This window comes from Mchenga conophoros, linkage group LG7 (genome assembly GCF_057382185.1).
Source record: "Mchenga conophoros isolate Kocher_MC1m ecotype Shallow Benthic linkage group LG7, M_conophoros_male_GT1.1, whole genome shotgun sequence".
Lineage (NCBI taxonomy): Eukaryota > Metazoa > Chordata > Actinopteri > Cichliformes > Cichlidae > Mchenga > Mchenga conophoros.
Window position 1 is genome coordinate 20,849,385 of NC_140532.1, and position 22,422 is coordinate 20,871,806.

Below are 22,422 nucleotides of genomic sequence, written 5' to 3' on the forward strand. Positions count from 1 at the left end.
GAATTTGCTGTGTTTTTTTCATAATATGACACAATAAATTTCCTGAATCACAGAAAAACCATGGAAAAGAAAAAAAGGAGGCACAGGAGTATTCACAATGATATACAGTGATGAAGATGTACTTGAATTGGCCAGTGTTTAAGGTGCTCAACAACCCATACAAATATCATTCATAAGAGAACACCTAACTTCAGAATAAAGCAAACACGAAATAAAAAAAATACGCACAAAAAACAGAGACGGCCAAAATATGATCTGCCCCTCGCATTCTAGCTTTTAAAATGTTTTATTTTTATTTTTGTGATATAATTATCTCATTAGAAATCCACAGGAATAAGAACTGCCTATGACAAATCTGATTTTCAATTAATGCCCCCACAGGCCTTGTGGAAACCACAGATGCCATGTAACACTGGGTGTGGTTTCATTCCTTGTCCATCAGTCAGGAGAAAGAACATTTTACTCTATGTTAACAGACCAGGATCCACAGGTTTGTAAGAGAGGAAAGGAAATGTCTTCTTTACCATTTGTCTTATTTTAAAGTTCAAAATTAATAAATTCCACAGCTCTGTTAGATCATTTTCATGTTAAATTTGCGAGGAGCATCCACTGTGGTGCTGCTCATGCCAGCGTCTGATTTCCGTGGCACATACTCAATCTCAATGTTGTGTTTAGTGTTGCCTTTACCTCTGCTCCAGAGGAACAGCAGTACCAGGCAAAAGAGGACGACACCAAGAAATGAGATGAATCCCATTGTAGTTGCAATAATCAATGTCTTTATGTCGAATGGGAAAGGGGCATTGACTCTTGTATCATTAGCTCCAGTTTCTGTCGGCTGGTTGGATATGAAAGCAAATGTTTTGTTGGGCTGGTGTGGCCAGTCAGGCGAATAGCTATGAATATGAAGGTGTGCAAGAGAGGTGTCATTTCCACCTGCGTTGCTAGCTATACACACATATGTACCGTTGTCTTGAATCTGGGCATAGCGCACTTCGAGAGTACCATCTGGCAACACAGACAGCCTTCCAATCATCTTGGTGGTGATAAACTTTTTCTGTGGAGATCGCCACATTATCACTGGAGCGGGATCCCCATCTGCTTGGCAAGCAAAATGAACAATGGCTCCCTCGTCAACAAATTTTTGCTGAGGTTTGCGATCCCTAATCCTAGACTTGCGACACGTGAAGTAGTTTGGCTGCAGAACATCTGGGAAGTCTTTGAACTCTTTGCCTTGGACGAACTCAGGGGAGGCACAGGTGGGCTGCTGCCTGTTGAAGTTCAGTCTCCAGCGCCGGCGGAAAACCCACAATAGTCGACAGTCACAGGCCAAGGGATTATCATACAATGCCAGGGTTTCCAGGTTGCCAACTGAATGGAAAGCAGACTCCTCTAAAGTACTAAGCGAGTTCCCAGACACATTTAGTATTTTCAGGTAGTTTAGACCTCGGAAAGAGTAGGGTTCAATCATTGCCAGTCTGCCTCCCACAAGGTGAAATTCCAGCAGACGCAGCAGATCATGGAGCTTATTTCCTTCAATGGTATGGATAGGGTTGTATGAAAGATTGAGAAAGCGCAAATAAACCAAGTGCTGCAAGGCTACATAAGGAATTGTGGTCAGGTTGGCATTTGCAATCGTCAGGTAGGTGAGATTTAATCCATACAAGCAATTTGGGGTCATCGTATCCAAATATGGCCAATTTGCTATTTCCAATATTTTTAACCGATAGAGCCGTTTAAAAGAATAATCCCGTATGACATTGATATTGAGGTGACGCAGCCTGAGAGTGATTAAACTGTGGAGGTGGGTAAAAGCCTCTGTTGGCACAGAAGACAAGTTGCACTTCTCAAGACTCAGGTGCTCAAGACTACTTAGGCCATGAAAAGCTCGATGGGAGATGAAAACCAGATCATTATCACCCACTTCTAAAGAGCGGAGGTTATACAAATCCTGGAACATGTAGTCCAACAGGATGACAATCTTGTTCTCACTTATGTCCAGCTGTGTAAGATTGCTCAGACCTGTGAACACACCGAGCTGGATGAGCTTTAGCTTGTTGCTACGTAGCCCCAATATTCGCAAGCCATAAAGGTTGTTGAATGCTCCAGGCTCAATAGTGGAGATTGTGTTTTCACTCAGTTCCAGGTGTTCAAGGTTGGGACAGTTGGCAAACTCATCTGGGTTAATGGTTCTGATACGGTTCTTGCTGAGGTCCAGCAGTCTTGTTTCTGCAGGAATGCCTTCAGGAACTGTTATGAGTCTCTTGCGGTGGCACATCACCGATCGCTCTTGAACATTGCAATCACACCGGGATGGACAGCCTGTTGTGGATCCAGACAGAACGGTGCTCAGCATCAGAATCAGAATAGGCTGCCAGAAAGCCACCAGGTAGCTGTGCCCAGTCGCTTCCCTGCCCACCATCTTATCGGTTACCTAGAGAGACGCAGATACATAGCAAAATGTTCATGATGATCTGTTCAGTTAAAAGACAAATACAGTGCAAATTGTGAAAAACTGAAACATATGAGCTAAAACAATAGTTTTAACAGTCTTGAGCAATGAGTTGATTTGTCATCATGCAGTTTAATGATAAAATTCTACTATTTTACATTATATGTGGGAGATGTTCAGAACAGGAGTCTGAATTAATAGCTCTCAGAACAATTCTCTTTGGTTATTATGTGCATTTTCTGGCAGTTGGCAAGTTCAACAACTGCATGTGCTAAAAGGACAACATTCTGATGCGACACAAATGCTAACAGAACAGAGAAGAGTAGAGAGAGTGTGTCCTGCTGCAATATTCATGAACAGACTAAAGATGAATAGAGGTTACAAGGAATAAGGTATGTGCATGCAATTATAAATTCTGCATCTTGAACTTGCCAGTGTAGAGTTTCAAAAGGTATTTTAAATCCGAGCAGCTCCTGTAAATACACAGTCGTCCATGAGACCTTGTTATATGAATAAAAATACTGATCCAAGGAAGAAAATCAAAGGCAAAATCATTCTAGTAATCTACATACATCTTTCACTACTGTATACCCTCTTGGTGTACGCTGTGGAGTCCTGAACATATCTACACTAAACCTTACAAATAATCAATCAGTCAATGCTGTCTCCGTGACATAAAGCAAAGAGACGTGTCTAGTGGAATTAACAACATATTTCTGTAATCCAAGTCATGCTGTGTTGTAACAACTTTTTCTGAGCACATCCGTGGTTTAGTGTGGTATTTTGAAGTCTTTTTCTTCCTATTACTTAAAATGTAAATTTGCTGTGTGAGGGTTTGCTGTGTGAGGGTGGAGCAACAGTAACAAAATGATACAATCAAAGATAAAAATGGTGGCAACTATGACGTATGTGCTATGGATGACAGTTGCTCACAGTTAAAATATAGACCATCAGTGAATTAGAAATGGAGAGATACATATGTACAAGACAGGAAACAAAACCTGTTTGATTTGATTCCACTGGTTAGCGTGAGTCTATCCTTTCTAACAGCAATGAAATGATCCATTTGTGTCATAGCAGAACACCCATTTACAAACAAACAAAAAAAGAGCATGTGATCAGCATTAATGCTACAACAATTTTGAACTATATTACCACACAAGGAGTTGGATGAAAATAAGAGGTAAAAAATGTATAGAAAAAACAGGCTGAAAAAAATTATTTCACATATAATTTGCACTCCTCTTTAGACATGTCCCTGGGAAATGCCTGTCAATGTGTGATCACTGTTGTCACAATACAGTGAATATTCCCAGTGGTATGCAGTTTTATCTCTTCTTCTAAATTAGTCTTTAGGATCCCCAGCACCTCATCTGGTATAGCATGCGACTCAGATGCCAAGGCTAAGTTCTCACTACATTAACCCATCCTGGTCTCTGTATTGCGTGTCATTCCCCGTCTCTGTCTCCCAATCTTTCTGTCTCTCTGTGAGGCACACAAAAGCCACCAAAAAAGAAAAAAGTCAATTTCTGAGTGGTTATGTGATTGTTCTTCCAGATGCCCAGGAGGTCTGTGAAGATGGATAATGCACCTTTATATTTCAGCAGATTCAGTGGACCACAATACATTTGACAGATTGATAGTGTAGAAAGAAAAAATCAGTGATATCCAGCTTGACAGTTAATTATGGGGTAACCTGTTACTACTATTGTGGCCACCAGCCACTGATAATTTTTACCCCAGTGAGCCCATAGTCAACTGGACAGTAGAATCATGAAAAAATGGGTTAGATTTACTTTGCTCAATTTCATTTTATTCGCTCTGAGGTCAAAGTTCAGATTGGGGATTTGATGATACCATCTGTAATCAAGTGATGCCAGAAACAGTTGAGAATTTGTCTGAATTCAGAGACCTGCACCGGAACCTGCTGTGCTTCATGCTGCCTCTGGATATACTTAATATTTCTTGTTCCTTAATGTACACTGATTAAGTAAGTGGCCTGTGAGTGACATAGTGTGTCATAGGACATCGCAAGAAGTCTATGAAAAGTGAAAAAAAAAAATGGCCTCATGACAGGCTCAGACTCTATCTGTTGGCCTACATTGTGGGGATATATCACATATTGGCTATCACTCAATGAGATGCTATTATGCCCAGCCCTAATGCCACTGACACGTTAACACAATCATAGAAATATTCAAAGTATAATCCCCTGTTGGTAAAGCTCCTTGACTACAACTTCAGCAGGTTGTGGATTGCAGTAAGGCTTCCGAACAAGTCCCTGCACTCTTCTATACATCCCAACAGTGCACGTGATTGGGCAATATTAATAAGAAATTTGAATATTTAAGTAAAGTTTTTGATGAAATTGCATTTTTATGACTTAGATGCATCTAAGTCATTTGCAGCACAATTTACAATTTATAGCACACGGCTTCAGCAGCAAATATGCAATGAAACATGAAAAGATATGGACACATTAAGATGAAGAATGCTATCCATGGGTAAACATTTGCAGCTCTGTTTTGTTAATGATCTGGTGTTATCATCCCCTCACAGGCATGTATTCTGAATGTGTTCTTCATTCGAATCAGCACTCCAGTGAGCTCCCACAGAATTACATTAATTGAGGTGAAGTGAGAGGGGGTGTGCTGCTCAAAAGAATGAATATGTAAGAGAAATAAGACAGTGGGGCTCAATAAATGAGGACTCACTGGTCCAAGACCAGTAATAACTAGATCAATGAATAGAGAGATTAATGCCTTTATGCCAGGATCCGCTGGGATGCTGAAGATGTTGCTTCATACGTAAAGTAGATGGTGCCCTGTTACAATGGAGTAGGTGTAGGCAGTTCAGTGTAGCATTAAAACACGGTCCAAGTCGCTATAATTAAGTAAAGTTTAATATGACATTTTATGGTTTTGATATAGAGCCCAATTTTAAAATAATTTTCAAAACCCAAGAAAGAGCAGGTAGATGAAGGAAAGATGGTCTTCAGATTCTCGACACACTGAAGCTAACAGTACAGCACTACAATCATAACACAGTAACCGAAACATTCAGCCAGTTCATGTAAAAAAAGGTTCACGTTAAACTTTAACATCTGCACTGTAGCAAGCTAGAAATCATTTTCTTTTCCATATCTTATCATTCCTTTTTTAACAATTAGCACATTCGAGAATATGCATGTATCAGTGTCATTAAGTCCTAATCATCACAGAGTAATCCGAGTCACATTTTAGTTTACCTGTCAGAAGATATCACTTCTGAGCCTTGTTAAATACCATTGTTAAATACCTTTAAGCTTCCTGGAAATCCGTAAGATGATGCTGACCTTATCTGTAGCACAAAGTGTTAAAAGCCTTTAAAGCCCATTCCTCTGCAAACCACTTAGTCAGCTGCCCGTCTAATCCTTAATGGCCAGACCAAGGACTGGAATCTTACTTCACCACCTATTTACTCTTCTTTAACATGCCCTCACACTCTTGTCCCCAGTGTTTACAATTTCATATGATGCCTATTAGTGGTATCAAGCATAAGTAATTCCAGTCATATTTTCTTTGTATAATTTGCAAATTTATATTTTTGTGTAAGTTGACAAAAGTGTTTTATTCTCTTTCTGCTATCACTTTAATCACTTCTAAGATGCTTATTGGCTTTCTAACTGCAAGTAGCATTGCAGGTATTAAAGCATAAACTAAAAGTGACACCATGACTAAATGCAAGTTTTTTTGACCTTTAGCAAGTGGTAGTAAGATCTGTCTCACACTGTCCTGGATGAATTTGAACAAAATTGTTAACCTTGTGTCATTGAGAAGCTACGCTGCCTGCTGGCACTGTTGGCTGGGTTTGAACCTGTGATATGGCAGGGCTTAAATGTAAGCTGACGCCCGACAGATGGACAGTAAAGCCCTAATCCAGGTGAAGAAGCTGGTTGGTGCATCGAGGTGCAGAATTCCAACAGTGGCCAGCTGTTGTTCTGACAAAACTCTGCCGTAAAACCTGTAGACATGTCCCTCCTGAACTTCACCTCTCAAAGGGGTCATTATTGCTTCTGCGCAGTGTTCTGTTCATTGATGTCTCATTCTGTAGTACAGCAACAAATAGGAAACTGGGAAAGAATTACCAGTACATTCTGCATATGTAGGGAATGACAGGAATTTCTGATGTTGAGTCTCCCTTTACTGATAAAAAAAAAAAAAAGATGCAAACAAAACTACTTTCTAATTAAAAGAAAAAGCCACTTACACAAAGCCTGTCAGGAGACCAAACTTACACCAAAGGAAAAAACAAAACAAAAAAAACAAACAAAAAAAAAATACTGGGGATGGGTTTATACATTAAAAGTTGATTACTTGGACCAGTCATATTGAAAGGGATTGTTTTGTTGTTCCAGCTCGTAAAAGATGTTTTTTTTTTCCTTTTAATAAGACAATCAACAGGGCAATTAGAAAGATATTAACTCAGTTTTATAATAAATAGTGAATTCTTATTGTTTTGACATATTTTTAAAAATCATTTTATAAAACCCTTACTTTTAGCTCTACTTTAGAGATGTTGCCCTATAGTCATAGTAAAAGATTTTGATGATAGTAGACAGTTGCCAATGTAAAGAAAATACAATTATAGTTGGATAGATAATATTATTTGGGTTTGGTTCAACTGATTAGCTTATTGTTAAACTAGAAGGGATATCTATTTCAAATTCAACAGCATGCTTTCAGGAACTGTAAGCTCTAAAATAAAAACAGTGTAGCCAATAATAATAATAGCTAATGATTCTGGTCAAATTTTTTTAAATCATGTTTCATTAAACATTAGTTTATCGAGGCCCATAGCTGGGGCTATTGTGTATTTTCTTTTTTCTTTGTTGGGTGTTTGGTGTGCAATTTAGGGATCGTGATGTTCTATCATTATTAAACTATTCAGCTTGCCAGCTCTCTGCAGAGAATCGTGATTTTTTTTTTTGTTCATTCTTTTTAAGGAGATAAAGTGTATTTTGGAAAGACTCAAATAAGACTCACTAATGAGAGCTCACATGTTTTTCACAGCATCCAAAACAATTAATAAAAGGAAACGAGCCAAACTTAAGCCTAGAGGAATTACACAAAAAGGTCTAAAAAAAATCATTTTCTAATTAAAAGCATACTTATAATGATGTCAATTATCTGAATTTGGCAAATTATTTCATCATATATTTTGTTAAGACTGACAAACAAAACAGAAAAATCTAATAAATGCGGTGAAGCTGACAAAAACAAGAACGTAGGCTATTTTTCACTCAGCAACTTCACTTGGATATGTCTGTTGTTTAATAGTTATCCTGTTTAGAGCTTAGTTAAACTATCATGTGAAAAAACATGTGTAGGCCTTTAGGAAGAAGTCATTAGCAATTTGGATATGAGAGCTATTTAAATCAGCCCTGACAGTTAGAAGACGATCCTGATATAATATTGATGAACTGATAATGTAAAGCGTGATGTGCTATTTATAACTAATATCACAGTTCAGACTGCCCAGCAACACTTCAAAATGAATAAAAGGGAAACTGATTATAAAAACTTACTTATTAGTGAAAAAATAGCTCAGTGGATATCATTCCAACTCTATCCATGTCTTTTTCCCCCCATCACGGGGCGACCGTGGCACTGGGGGTTGGGAAGCGCATCTGTTGGCCAGAGGGGCCGATGGCGCGATATGGCAGTCTTGCTTCTGTCAGTCTGTCCCAGGGCAGCTGTGGCTACAACTGTAGCTTGCCTCCACCAGTGTGTGAATGTGAGAGTGAATGCATAATGCAATTGTAAAGCGCTTTGGGTGCCTTGAAAAGCGCTATATAAATCCATTATTATTATTTATTTTATTTGACCTCCAAACACTGAGCGTAGAATGAAACACAATAAATAACAACTTGGGTTGTGTGTTTGTGTGTGTGTTTAACTATTCAAATGGTTAGCCAATTAGACAAGTGTACAGCAAAGATGTGGCAACCACTTAACATAGCCTTTATCACTTTGTTAGCTAATGTTGTGGACCCCATTTTGAGTCTTGATTTCTTTTGCTGACAGAGACTCTAGGGCTCGAAGCAACTAAGTCAGGGTCGCACACATCTACACGTGGGCTCTTCTCCCAGCAACACAGGAGAAGCCAACACCCCGAGCTCCAGAAGCCAAACTGAAAACAATGCAGACATTGCAATAAAAGTAGAAGAAGCACTAACTGCTGAAGGTCACAAGGCTTTAGGTTTCATACAGAATACTGATTTCATATGAGTGTTTTAGTGTTGGAGCTGAACCTGGCCTGTTCTACTTTGTGTAGTTTGGAAGACTGAGAGCAAGTCTGCACTAACAAGGCCCCGTGAGGTACTTGAGAAAGTCTGTTTGAAGCAATGGGCCAGAACCATTTTTTTTTTTCCACAGTCAGCAGAACTTGATATATCGCTGTATACAATTTTTGGATAAACACTATTTGTTTCAATTGGGGGTAAACAGTTTACAAACTTAAATCTGATGCTCATAAATAAGTCAATCAATTGTTTTATCGATTATGGATACATGATTAATACGTGAGTAACCATGTGGTTCATTACATCATGTTAAAATAAACTGAGAGACTAACAATGAAGGCAACAACAGCAATAAAATAATAATGATAATGATAATCAGCAGAAATAGTATTAGTACAGTGAGAGTATAGCTCAAGCTAGCGGTACCAATGTAAATGCACAAGTAGGAAGTTTAACCTAGTGCCCAAAATGGAATAGGAGGCAGGAAATTGAGCTAGATAAGAAGAAGAAAAAGAACATAAAAGGAAAAAAAAAGAAAATGGATGAGTTATTGTTGTTATTATTGAAATTGTAGCTCATATGTGAAGGCAAATAATAACCACTGAATGTAGCATGCTATTAGCAGACAAACTGAATTTGTATTAAAGTTTTTCTTGATCAACTTTTGCATTGGTTTAGTAAACAAAATAGTGCTCGAGGCAATTAATTAAGTTTCACGGATAATATCCCAAAAGGTCTTCTGTTTGATTTGCTGAATGAAAAACATGCTGTGAGTTTTTGCGAAATAGGGTAAACATGCACTGAGTAGTATGAGCTCAAACTGACCAATTGAGATAACCTGTAGTTTAGGTGCACTTTGTCTGTTATGGACTAATTTGCTCTTCTTATCCAGAAACAAAGAAACTGTTTCCTTGGCTACTGATGAGCAAAAAACACTGAAATCTCACCAATATTCTTGTAATGAATTTGCAGGATGATGTGCAAAAAACAAATGAGCTTAGGTGAATAAACAGGTCTCCCAATGCTCATCAGACGCCATGAAAACATTTGGTTATGTAATCATCCATCCATCCAATTTTCATTGAAAGTAAACTTCAAATCCTGAATATTCTTTCTTTAGAGTTCGTCATTTGTTTGTTGTTATTATGCACAAAGTTTTATTTTGAATATTAATGTTTCGTTACAGTGCTTTCATCTAAAGGTTTGAGATGTAAAAGGTAAAGTTTTCAAAAATAAAGCTGTAAAAAGTATATATAATTTTTTATATATACTTTTTAGATATACACCAGTTGATCGATAACGGCAAGCTGAAGGACATTTAGAATTGGAAACAAACAAAATCCCTGTCAGCTCAATCACATATCCTGCCAGAACATCCAAACCTATTTGAATAATCCACATTTTTGCTCTGAATTAATCATTCTTGAGTGATGGGTTAATATTATGCAGCTGAATCAAGCCCTTACCTCTTCTATGGCGCATAAGCATTTGCCAAGACATAGTGTATGATTTAATTTGAGAATGACAGTACTTATGCAAATCAAAACTGTCCTCAAGTAGTGCTATGGGGGAAGAATCGTTATTTAGAAGGTGAAGATGTTAAAATTGTAAAATTCAACATAAGGACCCTACTGAATAGCTTCCGAAATTTATTCAAGGTTAGAGGGAGGGTAAATGAACGATTTGCGAGGGGGATGAACATATTGCTCTTCTCACTAAATTTGTGAGTGAATAATTTTTTCCCCTCAGATGAAGTGAGCAGATTTGGCAGTTACCCTCAGAGTGTGTTGCGGGTGGGGGTAATCTGTTTGTTGGTGAGCTCCTTTGCAGGCTTATGGAACAACTAGTATATCAACTTCCCCAAATACGTAGCCTTAATAGCCTCGAATAGACTGAAAACTGCACTGGTTCTTCAATTAAAGAAGTCAACATGGAAACATGCCTTCATCTCGTAATGAATAATTAAGGGCATATTTTATCAGCTGCTAGGAAGTATGACGGGCACAGTGTGGAGAGGCTCTCGGCTATATTGACTTTAATTGTGACTGGCATCTGAAGGCTTTCTTCCCAGTGTGGCGAAGAAAATGTCCCTTTTGCTTAGCTGTGCCTGCAGCTCACAATAACGGCTTTTAAAGGGAAACGAGCTGTAATTAGTGGATAGAGAGTTGACCCTCATGCATAAAATCCCCAACTAATGCACCGGGATCAGACTTTAGAGGGTACTGTTGTTGCACAATGTAGTAGGGAATGGCCTATATTAGTGAAGCTCCAACCACACAGGAGTTGTTTACAAAACCCATTATTGTGTGTCAGGACTTTTGTTTTTACAACTTGCAGTCACCAGGAAATATATGTCAAGTTGAGATGAACTTAGCAGTATTAAAAAAGATTATGATATTGCCAACACAATTTGCACAGTGTGCTTAATCAGTGTGTGTAATAGAGGGTTGGGTAGGAAGGAAGACGCCATAAATCTTTGTAACTGCTTGACGTGAGTTGAGATGACAGAAGATTTTAATCAATAAAGCATACATTAGTGTTTGCTGATGGATTGCAATTGCTTAACATAAATACTCAAATATGTTCAAAGTACTTCATCCATGTCTAATTTCCAAAACTGCCTTAATTTTCTGTTCTCAAAGTCTCAGTGTAGCTCCAACTATTTCCAGCAGGGATTAGAGTGGGGGCAAAAAAGCACCGTACTTTGAGATAGTTCCCAATGCCTAAGATTTCTTTTTATGTATTGGCAAGGTGGAGCTGACTGATGATCTCTTTGGTTCTCCAATATCTTTATCGTGTCATTGTTAAATATCCAAAATAATACATAATCTTATCAACTTTCATCTATAATGAAATGTAGGAAAAGTATATCGAAAGTCTTTGTATTTTCTATCTCAAATACTACAGGGGTATCTCATCTCTAAATTACAAAATACCATCATAAAGGTGACCTTTAAAATCCATATTTTAATAAAACCTTTCCATAAGTGCTAGTACAGTGGTAGAAGTCAGAATCAGAAGCTTTTTCCAGAAAATCTAATCTTTTAAAGCGGTTGCAATATCTCCCTCTGGAAATTTCCAAGCGTCTACAAGAATATATCATTGAAATGGTGTTGAAAAACCGACATAATCCTATACTTGTGTCTTCAACTTGGGAGCAGCACCTGCACAAAGACACAAAATTTAAAAGTGCATGATACAACTAGATGAAACAACACGTGGATTTGGAATGTACCACTGTTGGCCATGGCAGTGGTGGATATAATGGGGCTTTAAAGTCTCATGTTTCTTTTCTATAATTTGTATTTATTCTAACTAAAAAAGGAATTATTATTGAATTCCTACTATAGCAACCGCTATTCAATAACGTATAACTAGAGCAACAAACAGACAAAAGCAATAATCACAGAATCTGTCACCCACGGCTTCCATCTAGTTCCAGTATTTACATTTCACATTCGCCATCATATTTGTGATATGATTCAACGAAAATAGGTAATAAGCTGTTTCCCCGTCCTCAACCCTGGCTCAGGTTTTTTTTTTTTTTTTTTTGAAATGGCTTAGTTCTTTTAGATCTTCATTTCTGTATAGCATCATGAAGAAGAGGATTTCATTGACTTGAGACCTAGTGTGTTCATTTGCAAAGTCCTAAAGTACAAGATTGTAGATACAATTTGACCTTCAATGGAAACACTAAAAATTAAAACAAACAAAAAGAAACAGATTTTTTTTTACTTTTACACAATTCTTGATTAATGGCTGTCAAATGCACCAACTGCCTGTGCAAAATAACTTCATTTTCCTCATTTGGGATTTATTTCCTATAATGGCAAGGGCTCAGACAAAACACTGACTCACAAGCGCTTTATCAAAAAACTGAAGTACGGTATAAGAACTGTGACAGTCAGTTATTTCAATGCTCTCATGCAGACTGTGTTTATGCGGCATGACAAAAATGGTATTTTTTCACCTTTTCAGTATGGGAAAAGTCAAATGGTAGATTTAACCTCCCAAAATAGTGACAGATCTGCACAGTGCAGTTTCCCTATTAACAGTTTCTTTATATGGGAAGGGAATTCTGGCATTTGTTTTAATGAGTGTTGATGCAGACTTTCATCTGGTCATTTTCAGTACTAAACTTTAATGAGCAGGAACTCAGAGCAACAGCGTATTTGATATTCATTAAGTACTGTTTTTGCACTGGAAACCAGTGACTCTGGATCAGTGCTTTGAATAAAACAAATCATTTGATTCTCTATGCAGACAAAGCAAACTCTAGATGGCTCTAAATTAATTGTCAAAAGGCTACAGCTGATTAGACCAACAACGCAGCTTTCTCCTGATAAATACACCTGACATCTTATACACTGCCCTGAAAACACATTTATTCTTACAGTTTTACCATAAAATAAACCATAAAATCTTAAGCTCCATTTTATTATTCCTTTGTTACATTGCAGCACGGTGGCACGGTGGTTAGCACTGTTGCCGCACAGCAAGAAGGTCCTGAGTTCAATTCCAACACCAGGCCGGGGTCTTTCTGTGTGGAGTTTGCATGTTCTCCCCGTGTTTGCGTGGGTTCCCTCCGGGTACTCCGGCTTCCTCCCACCGTCCAACGACATGCAGCTTGTGGGGATAGGTTAATTGGATAATCCAAATTGTCACTAGGTGTGAACGTTCGAATGAATGTGAGTGCGAATGGTTGTGTGTCCCTGTGTGTTGGCCCTGCGACAGACTGGCGACCTGTCCAGGGTGTACCCTGCCTCTCGCCCTATGACAGCTGGGATAGGCTCCAGCGCCCCCCGCGACCCTGAAAAGGATAAGCGGAAGCGAATGGATGGATGGATGGACATTGCTATTAATCTGATCCCTTCACCACAGATGGGACGGATGTTAACATATACTTGTTAAGGTAGAGCTTTCTATCCTGATAACACATACTCTGTGGAGCAAAGGCAAAAAAGGAAAAACATCAACAGTGAGAAAGACACACAATGGGGAGTTTATTTGCTATTTCTAGCACCATGAAAAAGAACCTATGCCATACCAGTGGGAGAACCTTGTTCACATAAGATAAATGATTTAGCCTACTGTAATTAGTGACCATGAATGGATGGCTATCAATTGAACAGCTAAAATGATATTAGATCATTTATCTATTTTTATACGTGCAAAATGATTCACCAGTCGTTCAGTCTTCAGTCTTTTACCAGCAAACGCACACAATGAACTAGCCTCTCCCTAAAATAACAAAACAAAAACCACACAGTTTCATTTATCTCTAATTTAAAATCTATGCAACACTTCATTCTATTTTCCTCTTGTTTTGAGATGATGGCTCAACGCACATTCATTTTAAAGAACGCAGAGGTGGATGGGCTTGTTTGTATCAGTTGACATGAAACTACACATGAACTTTAAAGCTAATAGTAGCAATTCACTGCATTATTTGGGAAAAGAAACTCTATTTAGATGGCCACAGCTACAATGTTGGTCTGTTTTCTCTCTAACCACAATCCACGAAGGATTGAACAGGTCTGGTCATCCCCACAGTGGCTTCAGAGCAGAGATAGGGGAGCTTAATCCATGTCCTCTGAGAGATTGCCCAGAAAGATGAAGCCTTAATTAGCCAGATAAAACCTCACATAATGACGCTATTGATATAGACTGAGAAATGAGGTCTAAGCTGAAACCCTCTCCCCCAAATAAAACAAAGACTATTGCGCATAAGATGGTTGAGATGGGCTGGGAAGACACTTTGTAAAGTGACTGCGGTGGATGGAAAAAGGGGGCAGATCGCTCTCACTCTCAACTCCAGCAGGGGAGCATTGTCTCATCTCTCTGAACAATCCACCTGCTCCAAATTCTCTCATAAGAAGCTTAGAGAAAAATGCTGACCTTCATATAAACAAAGATTATGTGGAGGAAAACAACAACAGTTTTGGAGTACTTAAGCAATAGCACTCTGGGGAGGTTCAAGCAATTAAAGGCAAAATTACTCATCTGAGCTGTCCTTGTATCCTCCCATTCCATATCTTTGCTTTTGTGTAGTAAGACGAGGTCATAGAGATAGTGAAAAGAAAGAGAATCACATCTCTATTCTTCTGCTAATCCTAGGGGTACTAGAGGGAACAAAATCTTACTTTCAGAAAGACAATCTAGGTATTTCACATGCTATACATGGATCAATGACAAGGTGACCCAGTACAGTAATAGCAGATGGCTTTAAGGTTGGCAAAGACACTGCAAACCTCTTCAATGCTTGTTCTTCGAAGAAGTTACAGACATTAGCACCAGATTCCTTTCGTTTTCTTATTATTAAATAATAACTCCTACAACTGACTTAAATTTGTAGAATTTCATGTACACTATACGTAGATTAATATATCTTAACACTAGGAAAAGAAAGCCTCATTATATTTGAGTGCAACTGATATCAAAGCACATCCAGCCTCAATCTGTAGAGTTAGGAGGTGAGATCCCTTCTGCCACTCATGCCTTAATTAATGAGAATGGCTGTCTGTTTTCTTTGTTTCCCTGCAAAGAGCAGTGCCTATGTTGAAGCACGCTGACAGGCAGACGCTTGTGGACACACGTTTTAGAATTTCATCTTTGTACTCTTGTCATGTTATTCTTGTCGTGATGTAACTTGTATGCCATTTACAGAGGACATGTAATTGCTGAAATGAAGCCAACTGTGCTGTAAAATCCTGTTTTTTGGGGGTTTTTTTATTCACTTTATATGTTCAATCTGGATTGAGAAACACATTTTTATTTACAGAACCAGCTGAAGGGATCAGATAAGATGAGCCATTACTTAACCAATAAGCATTTTCCCGCTGTGGAAAAAAAAAATCCACAGCAGATTTTAATGACATGTTAATTCACTATTTGAAACGGAAACGGTCTCATAACCAGTTAACTGTACTGGAAATTTCTCATATACATAATTTTACTTTTCACTGTATTTCCACTTATTATTAGTGTTAAAATGTGTTTGACAAAAACAAACTGTAGAAAGTTGTTACAATGCTGTTTTACAGGCAAAATAAATAATTAGTCATTCAAAAAGTTAATTCATCTATAACCAAATTAACTTTTAGTCATCTGATTAACTTGACAGAACCTCTGATGATGACTTTTTTGTCTGTCACAGGTAAAGGGAACACTAGCTTCTTTAATTTTTAGAGCCTGTTATAATTTATTTTATTTTTTTAACCTTCTGCCCACTTTTCAAGGTCTTTAAACCTACGTAACTTCATTACCGTTTGTGTTAGAGACAAAATTCAAGTGGTTTTTGAAAGCTGAAAAGATGAGTGGCATACATGATAATTGGGTGATAAAGGGTTTTAATGTTCTAATCTCAAAAGTAAGAATTATGTGAGATGAAAATGATCCCGTCTATTTCTCGAATGTATTTGAATTTTATTCATTTTCTCATCAAAATCATTTCTGCTCACCTTTTGCACTGTTTTCTAAGTCAGTTATGAGATGTGTGGGTTAAATTGTCTGGACCATCCTCTCACACCACATCAGTGCTCCTCAGACCTGATCTCTTTCCCCTCCTAATTCCCACAGGTTCCCAAACTACTTTGCACTTCTGTGGCAGCGCAACACACGCCGGCATCCGACAAGGTCAAATGCCATTTCATTTTCTCATCTTTGATCGCTGCACGGCTCTTTCATCAGTCTCACCCTCCCCATCCACCCGCATGCTACCGTCACCATTTTGCCAGTTAAACTGACCTTTCTTCTCTCCCTCAGTTTTGAAGAATGGCAGAAACTGGAATTAAAATACATGCTCCAGATGTAAAATATTATCAAAACCATAAAGCTTGTGAGAGTGTCTTTATTTAAAGAAAATAATAATGATGTCTAGGGAAAAAGAATTAAAAATAAAACAAGTCCACCTTGAAAATCCTGGATTTCTCTCTTGTATCATTTTTAGACTTCCGGCATGTTTAGGCTTAAAGGACTAAAAGGAAACAGCTGCTGAACTGTCTGTCACATCAGAATACGGTGTTAAAATGCCAAACTGCAACATTTATATGCGTTTTTCCTGCTAAAGATAGACTTTCAGTATCCTACATGTCAACTGACTTCGGGGTCTGATTGAAAAAGATTTAAACGTGAATGCAAAGTCTCAGAATTTCTACGAGATGCGAGACAGCACCGTGCAGGAGTCTAACTGTAGGTGGGATTATTACTGCCTCTTCGTGTCTAGCAAAACAACATCTCTTCATGCCACTCAGTCTGGTCGATAACCTGAAATCTGACCTCTTGTTTCCTCCCTGCACTTTCCCTATCCTCCTTCAACAATATTAGCAGTTCGTTGTTACATTGTTCGGTTATTCTCTCTCTCTCTCGCTCTCTGTTAACAGCCAGAGGGTAAAAGAAAGTCGTAGTGAGGAAGGGAAACGGAGAGACAAACCAGACTGAGAGAGCTTTTAGGGAAGTTAAACTGAAAGAGTAAGATGGAGGTAGAGCACCAAAGAGATGAACGAGGGGAGCTTTTAGGGAACTAAAAGCTGCTCCCCCTTATACCTCAAAGCAAGGCCCCTGTTTTCTTGAATCACATGATGAATGGGAACAGACTGTCAATGGATAAAAAGCAGCTTCACTGATCTCACGAAAGGGAGGGATAATGGACTTGAAGCACATTAAAATACTTTAATTATCTTGAGTCACTTTAATCCATGTGTCATGGAGGATAACCTCTCTATACTTTGGCACTAAGGTGTCACTTTCTTAATGAATCCTAATGGGATTAGTGGCTTTTAATGGCGATTTTAACTTGTCAAGGCCCATCAAATACAAAGAAAAACAATGCAAAATCAGAAACACCTTATTCAGAGCTCACTATCTCAATGTAAAGTAGCTTTGAAAAATATGGCAACATTTTCCAACCAGCCAGTTCAACAACCAGTTAACCAGAACTAACCTATTAGATTGTATTGTATCTACTCTATTTCCATGTCAAAATGCACAATACTGACAGTTTAAAGGCTTCAATTATCAGATAAAGGGAAAACCTTTACTACACAATATTGTTGGTAAAAAGATAACAGCACATGGCTCTTTCTTAGCACAAGCTCTGGCATAGTTTATGAACTCATACACATGTACTCTGTCATACAATACCAGGGTCTGCATGGCACTACATCTGTCAGTCAAACCTGGTGAATCAGTGTTTGTGTACAACTCTCAACACTTCACAACAAAAAGGAAGGAGGCACCACCACCACATGTTGCTATACTGCAATTATGCTTTGAGTTAAATCCAGTTTTTCAGCTAAAAACTACACACAAAACAATCCTTAAAAAACATCCTTAAAAAACCAACAATGAACTCTGCCAATCACTGATTACCATTTGCCCAACCATAATGTAAAAGAAGATCTGTATTGTTGTTTAAATGAGCTCAGCACTAGCCAAAATATTCTTTTTTTGAAGACGTGACTTTTATGCTACTACATCAATTTGAAATCACAGGAGACATGTAGCAGGTTGGGTGCAAATGACAACTCCGTTTCTAAGTACTTCCTCAGTCAGCCTACTAGACAGAGGGAAGAGAGTCGAGAGTACTAGCACTGCACCTAAACACCGGACTCTGAACTCTGAATCTCAATGGGCTATTTTAACAGCCATTACATCAGGGAGGTGGGGCACAAACACAAATCTTGTTCCCACTTATGAAAAATATCATATGCTCCATTCAAGTGAGGCTGTGAAAGTGGAGCTGCTGTTGTATCACAATTGTGTTTCAAATTGCCACCAAATAGCACTGTTTGAATTGCTGCTTTGAATATAAAGATGCAACATATTGTAATTTTGCCTCACAATAGTAATCATCAGCGCTGCTACACCATTTATTCAAACTCCAGCCATGAATGCATGTGACATTATCAAATGGGTCAATAATATCCATTGTCTACAACTGGAAAAGAAGGGAAGACGGCTTAAACGACAGACAGGGAATTTACATGTCAAAAACATCACATTTTCGATGATCCCGGTTCAGTGTGTTTTGTGGCCTGCTGATACACCTAAAATGTAACCATTATTCTCCATAAAAGTATATATAGTGCGCAGCGTAGCTATACACTAGATCACCTGTTTGCCATATGACTATAAGCTGTAAATAAGTGAAACTATGGAGTACGTTTTCAATGGCTGAGGCTACCTTGACTGACTTCTGATCGGGTGTTTTCACCCCAAAGTCCCATCTGAAGCTGTCAGTCTTAGGCCATCAGCTCACTCAGTCAACATAATTTAGAGCCCACTAACAGTTTAGGAGAGTGGCATTTACACGCAGTCATCCAAGAGGTGAGTGTTTAAGCCTTCTTGGCAACAGAGTTTCATTACTCTTTCATCATTCATGACTCCACTCCACAGGGTTGGTAAAAATCCTTAGCAAATACAAACTTTTGACCAATAGCTTCATCTGGCATCAATAAAGGCTAAATTGTTATTGAAATCCAAATTTTTAATAAAAGTTGATGGTAGGCATGCAATCAATTTTGACTGCTTGTTGCCATTCAAAATCCCACCTCTTTGTGAAGACCTTGATCTCGCACACAAGCACAAAATGGTTCTCTGAAAGCCCCTTTGGAGAATTTCCCTAAAGCCATTTTTCACACCGCTGTGAAGTAGATCAGAATTAGCTGCACTTGTCTGATTTTTTTTTTCAAACGCGAATTCTTTAAATGTTAATGAACCCCACAGGCTAATGTAAATGCATGACATTTACAAATGCCTCTGACATGCCTCTAACAAGACTGTACACTACAATGACATTTTAAGGACATCTAAGGAGTAAGCAGTGGGCAGAAATCTAAAACAGCCTGAATTTGATAGGTATCTGCCCCCCTCCATTCTAAACCTCTCCCACCTGACTAACACGGGCACAAACATGTGCTTCATGCACTCTGGAAATAAGTAAATCCTGACTTCAGACTTAAAAAAAAATTAAAACCCCAGTCTTTTCAGATACTTTGCTTTTATGCTACTTTACTGTATGTAGAACTGCACAAACCACACCCCTGCATTCCCTCTCGGGTCACTTGAAATACAGTATGCAAACAAAATGCAATATCCAATTTTTTGGGGGTGTTTTTTCTCAGACGACAAAAATATGTTGCTTATCCGAGTTTTAAAGCATCCATTGGCTGCTTATTTGCATTAATTTTCTCTTTAGTTTCCTGCTTTTGATTGCAATGAGCCATGAAAGATATGTCATGCAGTTAAATATTAATGTAAAAGCCAAGTCACAGCAGGATGTGAATATTGTCTGTTAGAATTCACACATCAAGACTTAAAACCCGTGCATTTCTGCATATTAAGTGTATGGTAGTTGCAGCTTTGTGACAGGTATCTGTGATGTGACAAATAAATGGTTTCCATTCTGGTGTAAATTCTGGATTAGTGTGCACAATAATCACGTTAATGTTTCTACCATCGCAGGATTAAGGGCAATGCAATTAGAATTACAAATGTGAAATCAGATGCGACACAGTGAAAGCCATTTTCACTAAAATGGTAAATGGCCTGTATTTGTATAGCGCTTTACTAGTCCCTAAGGACCCCAAAGCGCTTTACACAACCAGTCATCCACCCATTCACACACTGGTGATGGCAAGCTACATTGTAGCTACAGCCACCCTGGGGTGCACTGACAGAGGCGCGGCTGGCCCGACAGTGGCACCACCGGGCCCTCCGACCACCTCCAGTAAGCAACAGGTGAAGTGTCTTGCCCAAGGACACAACTACCGAGACTGGCCAAGCCTGGACTCAAACCGGCAACCTTCCGATTACAAGGCAAACTCCCAACTCTTGAGCCACGATCGCTATGCTGCCCTCACCACACGTGACCATGTGAAGCTAGACAGCTAGCGAACAAAATAGACGAGATCTTCCACACAAGGCTTGCTTTTCTTGCTTTTAATGAAGATCCTTTAAAGCCTTATCTCTCTCAAGGCTTCTCCTTGCTATTTCTTATTTGTAACTGAAATACACAGAAAGTGAAAATAAATTGCTAGCTAATACACATCCTAATGACAAACTTAAAGATTAGCCTAGCTTAACACGTGCGTTACATTAGCATAGCAGTTCACTCCACTCCACGTAAACACATATAAAAGTTGTTTCTTAACACATTAATATTCACAAAGACGAACGTTTCCCAAGGTACAAGCGTGTACATGAACTCGTTCACTCTTTTAATACGGAGAAAACACGTCAAAGATATGCGAATGAACCGAGCGCTCCCTCGCTCCCGTTTCCGCACATACAATACGAAGATCGCTTGTGATAACGATGTCTCACTCTGAGCAAATTTCGAATCCATACATTTTAACTGTTGTTAGCATGAATTACTTAGAATATTTCTTAACTTTGAACTTATTTATCACTTTGCTTATGTAACTTAATCAGACTATGCACTAACTACTGACCTTTGACCAAAAGGCATAACAATCGCCCTATCGTGGTAAACTTGAGGGCACAGCAAGGGCCACATATCCTCAAATATCTTTAAACAGCGAATCATTTACAGTAAGAATTGTAGAAATTCAGAATAAATTAACAGATATTCTAAAGAACGTTTTTTATAGTAACGTAACACATTAAACATGTGCTTCTTTATCTTTTTGGAGTTTTTTAACAAACCCTGACACTGCACCACCACAAGACCAGTAAATATATAATATGTGCACAACTGCAAAGAAACACAAACACAGAGTGTAACACATAAAAGTAGTTTAAATCTGCAATGAGACACAGCCCCTACATGGCAGCCAGCTGCTACATTATAAAAAAAATTACACTGCATTTCATAAGTTGCGTTTGACTTGGGCAGGTTAGCCTTATGGGAAAGAAAAGAAATAGATTGCTGTTGACACTGTTGAGGAGCTGTTTCCAGCACCTCTGCTATGCTGTCTGGGACACTTTCCCAATTGATGGAAATACTTACATGAAAGTGATTGCACTGCTGGAACTACAAAAGCGAGAATAAAAATGCTCATGAGTTTTTGACAGCACATATAGCTGTTCCTTCTCTTTACCCACTTCTAAAGATATCAGCCAAGGACAAAAGTGACATGTGAACAAGATGCTTCCTCCTCCCATCAAATAGCCACTATGATCCCACTACAGATCTTTTATAACCACACCACCCAGCCTCGGGCAAAAAGTGGAACGACAGCCGGGGGCTTATAAAAACAACGTAATTGCAGTCTCATGTGAAAAGTCTCAGCGCTGCCATCCTAGCATTATGTGGGCACCATGGCCTCACAACTGGGAGCTAATAAACACCTTGTCAATGCAGTAGGTGTTAGCTTTACACCCAGGATGAGTGTCTCCAGGATACATGTTAACACATCATAAATCCACTCACTATTGGTCACTTAGTGTGTTGTGAGAAAGCAAGCCTGTGATCAGTCATCATACACTAACATCATGGTCCACACCATCACCACCCACTTTGTCTTGACTGCTTCTCTGTCCCAGTCTGCTGTCTATGATGAGGCTGATCTCTACCATGAATGAATAATGCTGCACACATATTTCAGTCTGATCTCATTAGTTTACTGTTCCATTCTCTGTCTATATCTGGTTACATTTCAAGCATGGGCTACTAAGACATAACCATTCTTCACTGAAATATAATGGTGTTACGAGGATCAAGATTTTC

General features: G+C 38.6%; 1 protein-coding gene across 2 annotated transcripts in view; it reads right to left on the minus strand.

Moving 5' to 3' along the window:
- Nucleotides 1–284: 284 nt before the first annotated feature.
- The window catches only part of lingo1a (leucine rich repeat and Ig domain containing 1a), a 122,819-nt gene continuing 100,681 nt past the window's right edge, over nt 285–22,422 (minus strand). For both annotated transcript variants that reach the window (XM_085282837.1, XM_085282836.1), the window contains one exon: nt 285–2,431. In XM_085282837.1, coding sequence (XP_085138963.1) covers nt 572–2,419 — 1,848 coding nt within the window. In that variant the 5' untranslated portion in view covers nt 2,420–2,431 and the 3' untranslated portion in view covers nt 285–571. The remainder of the gene's footprint in view (nt 2,432–22,422) is intronic.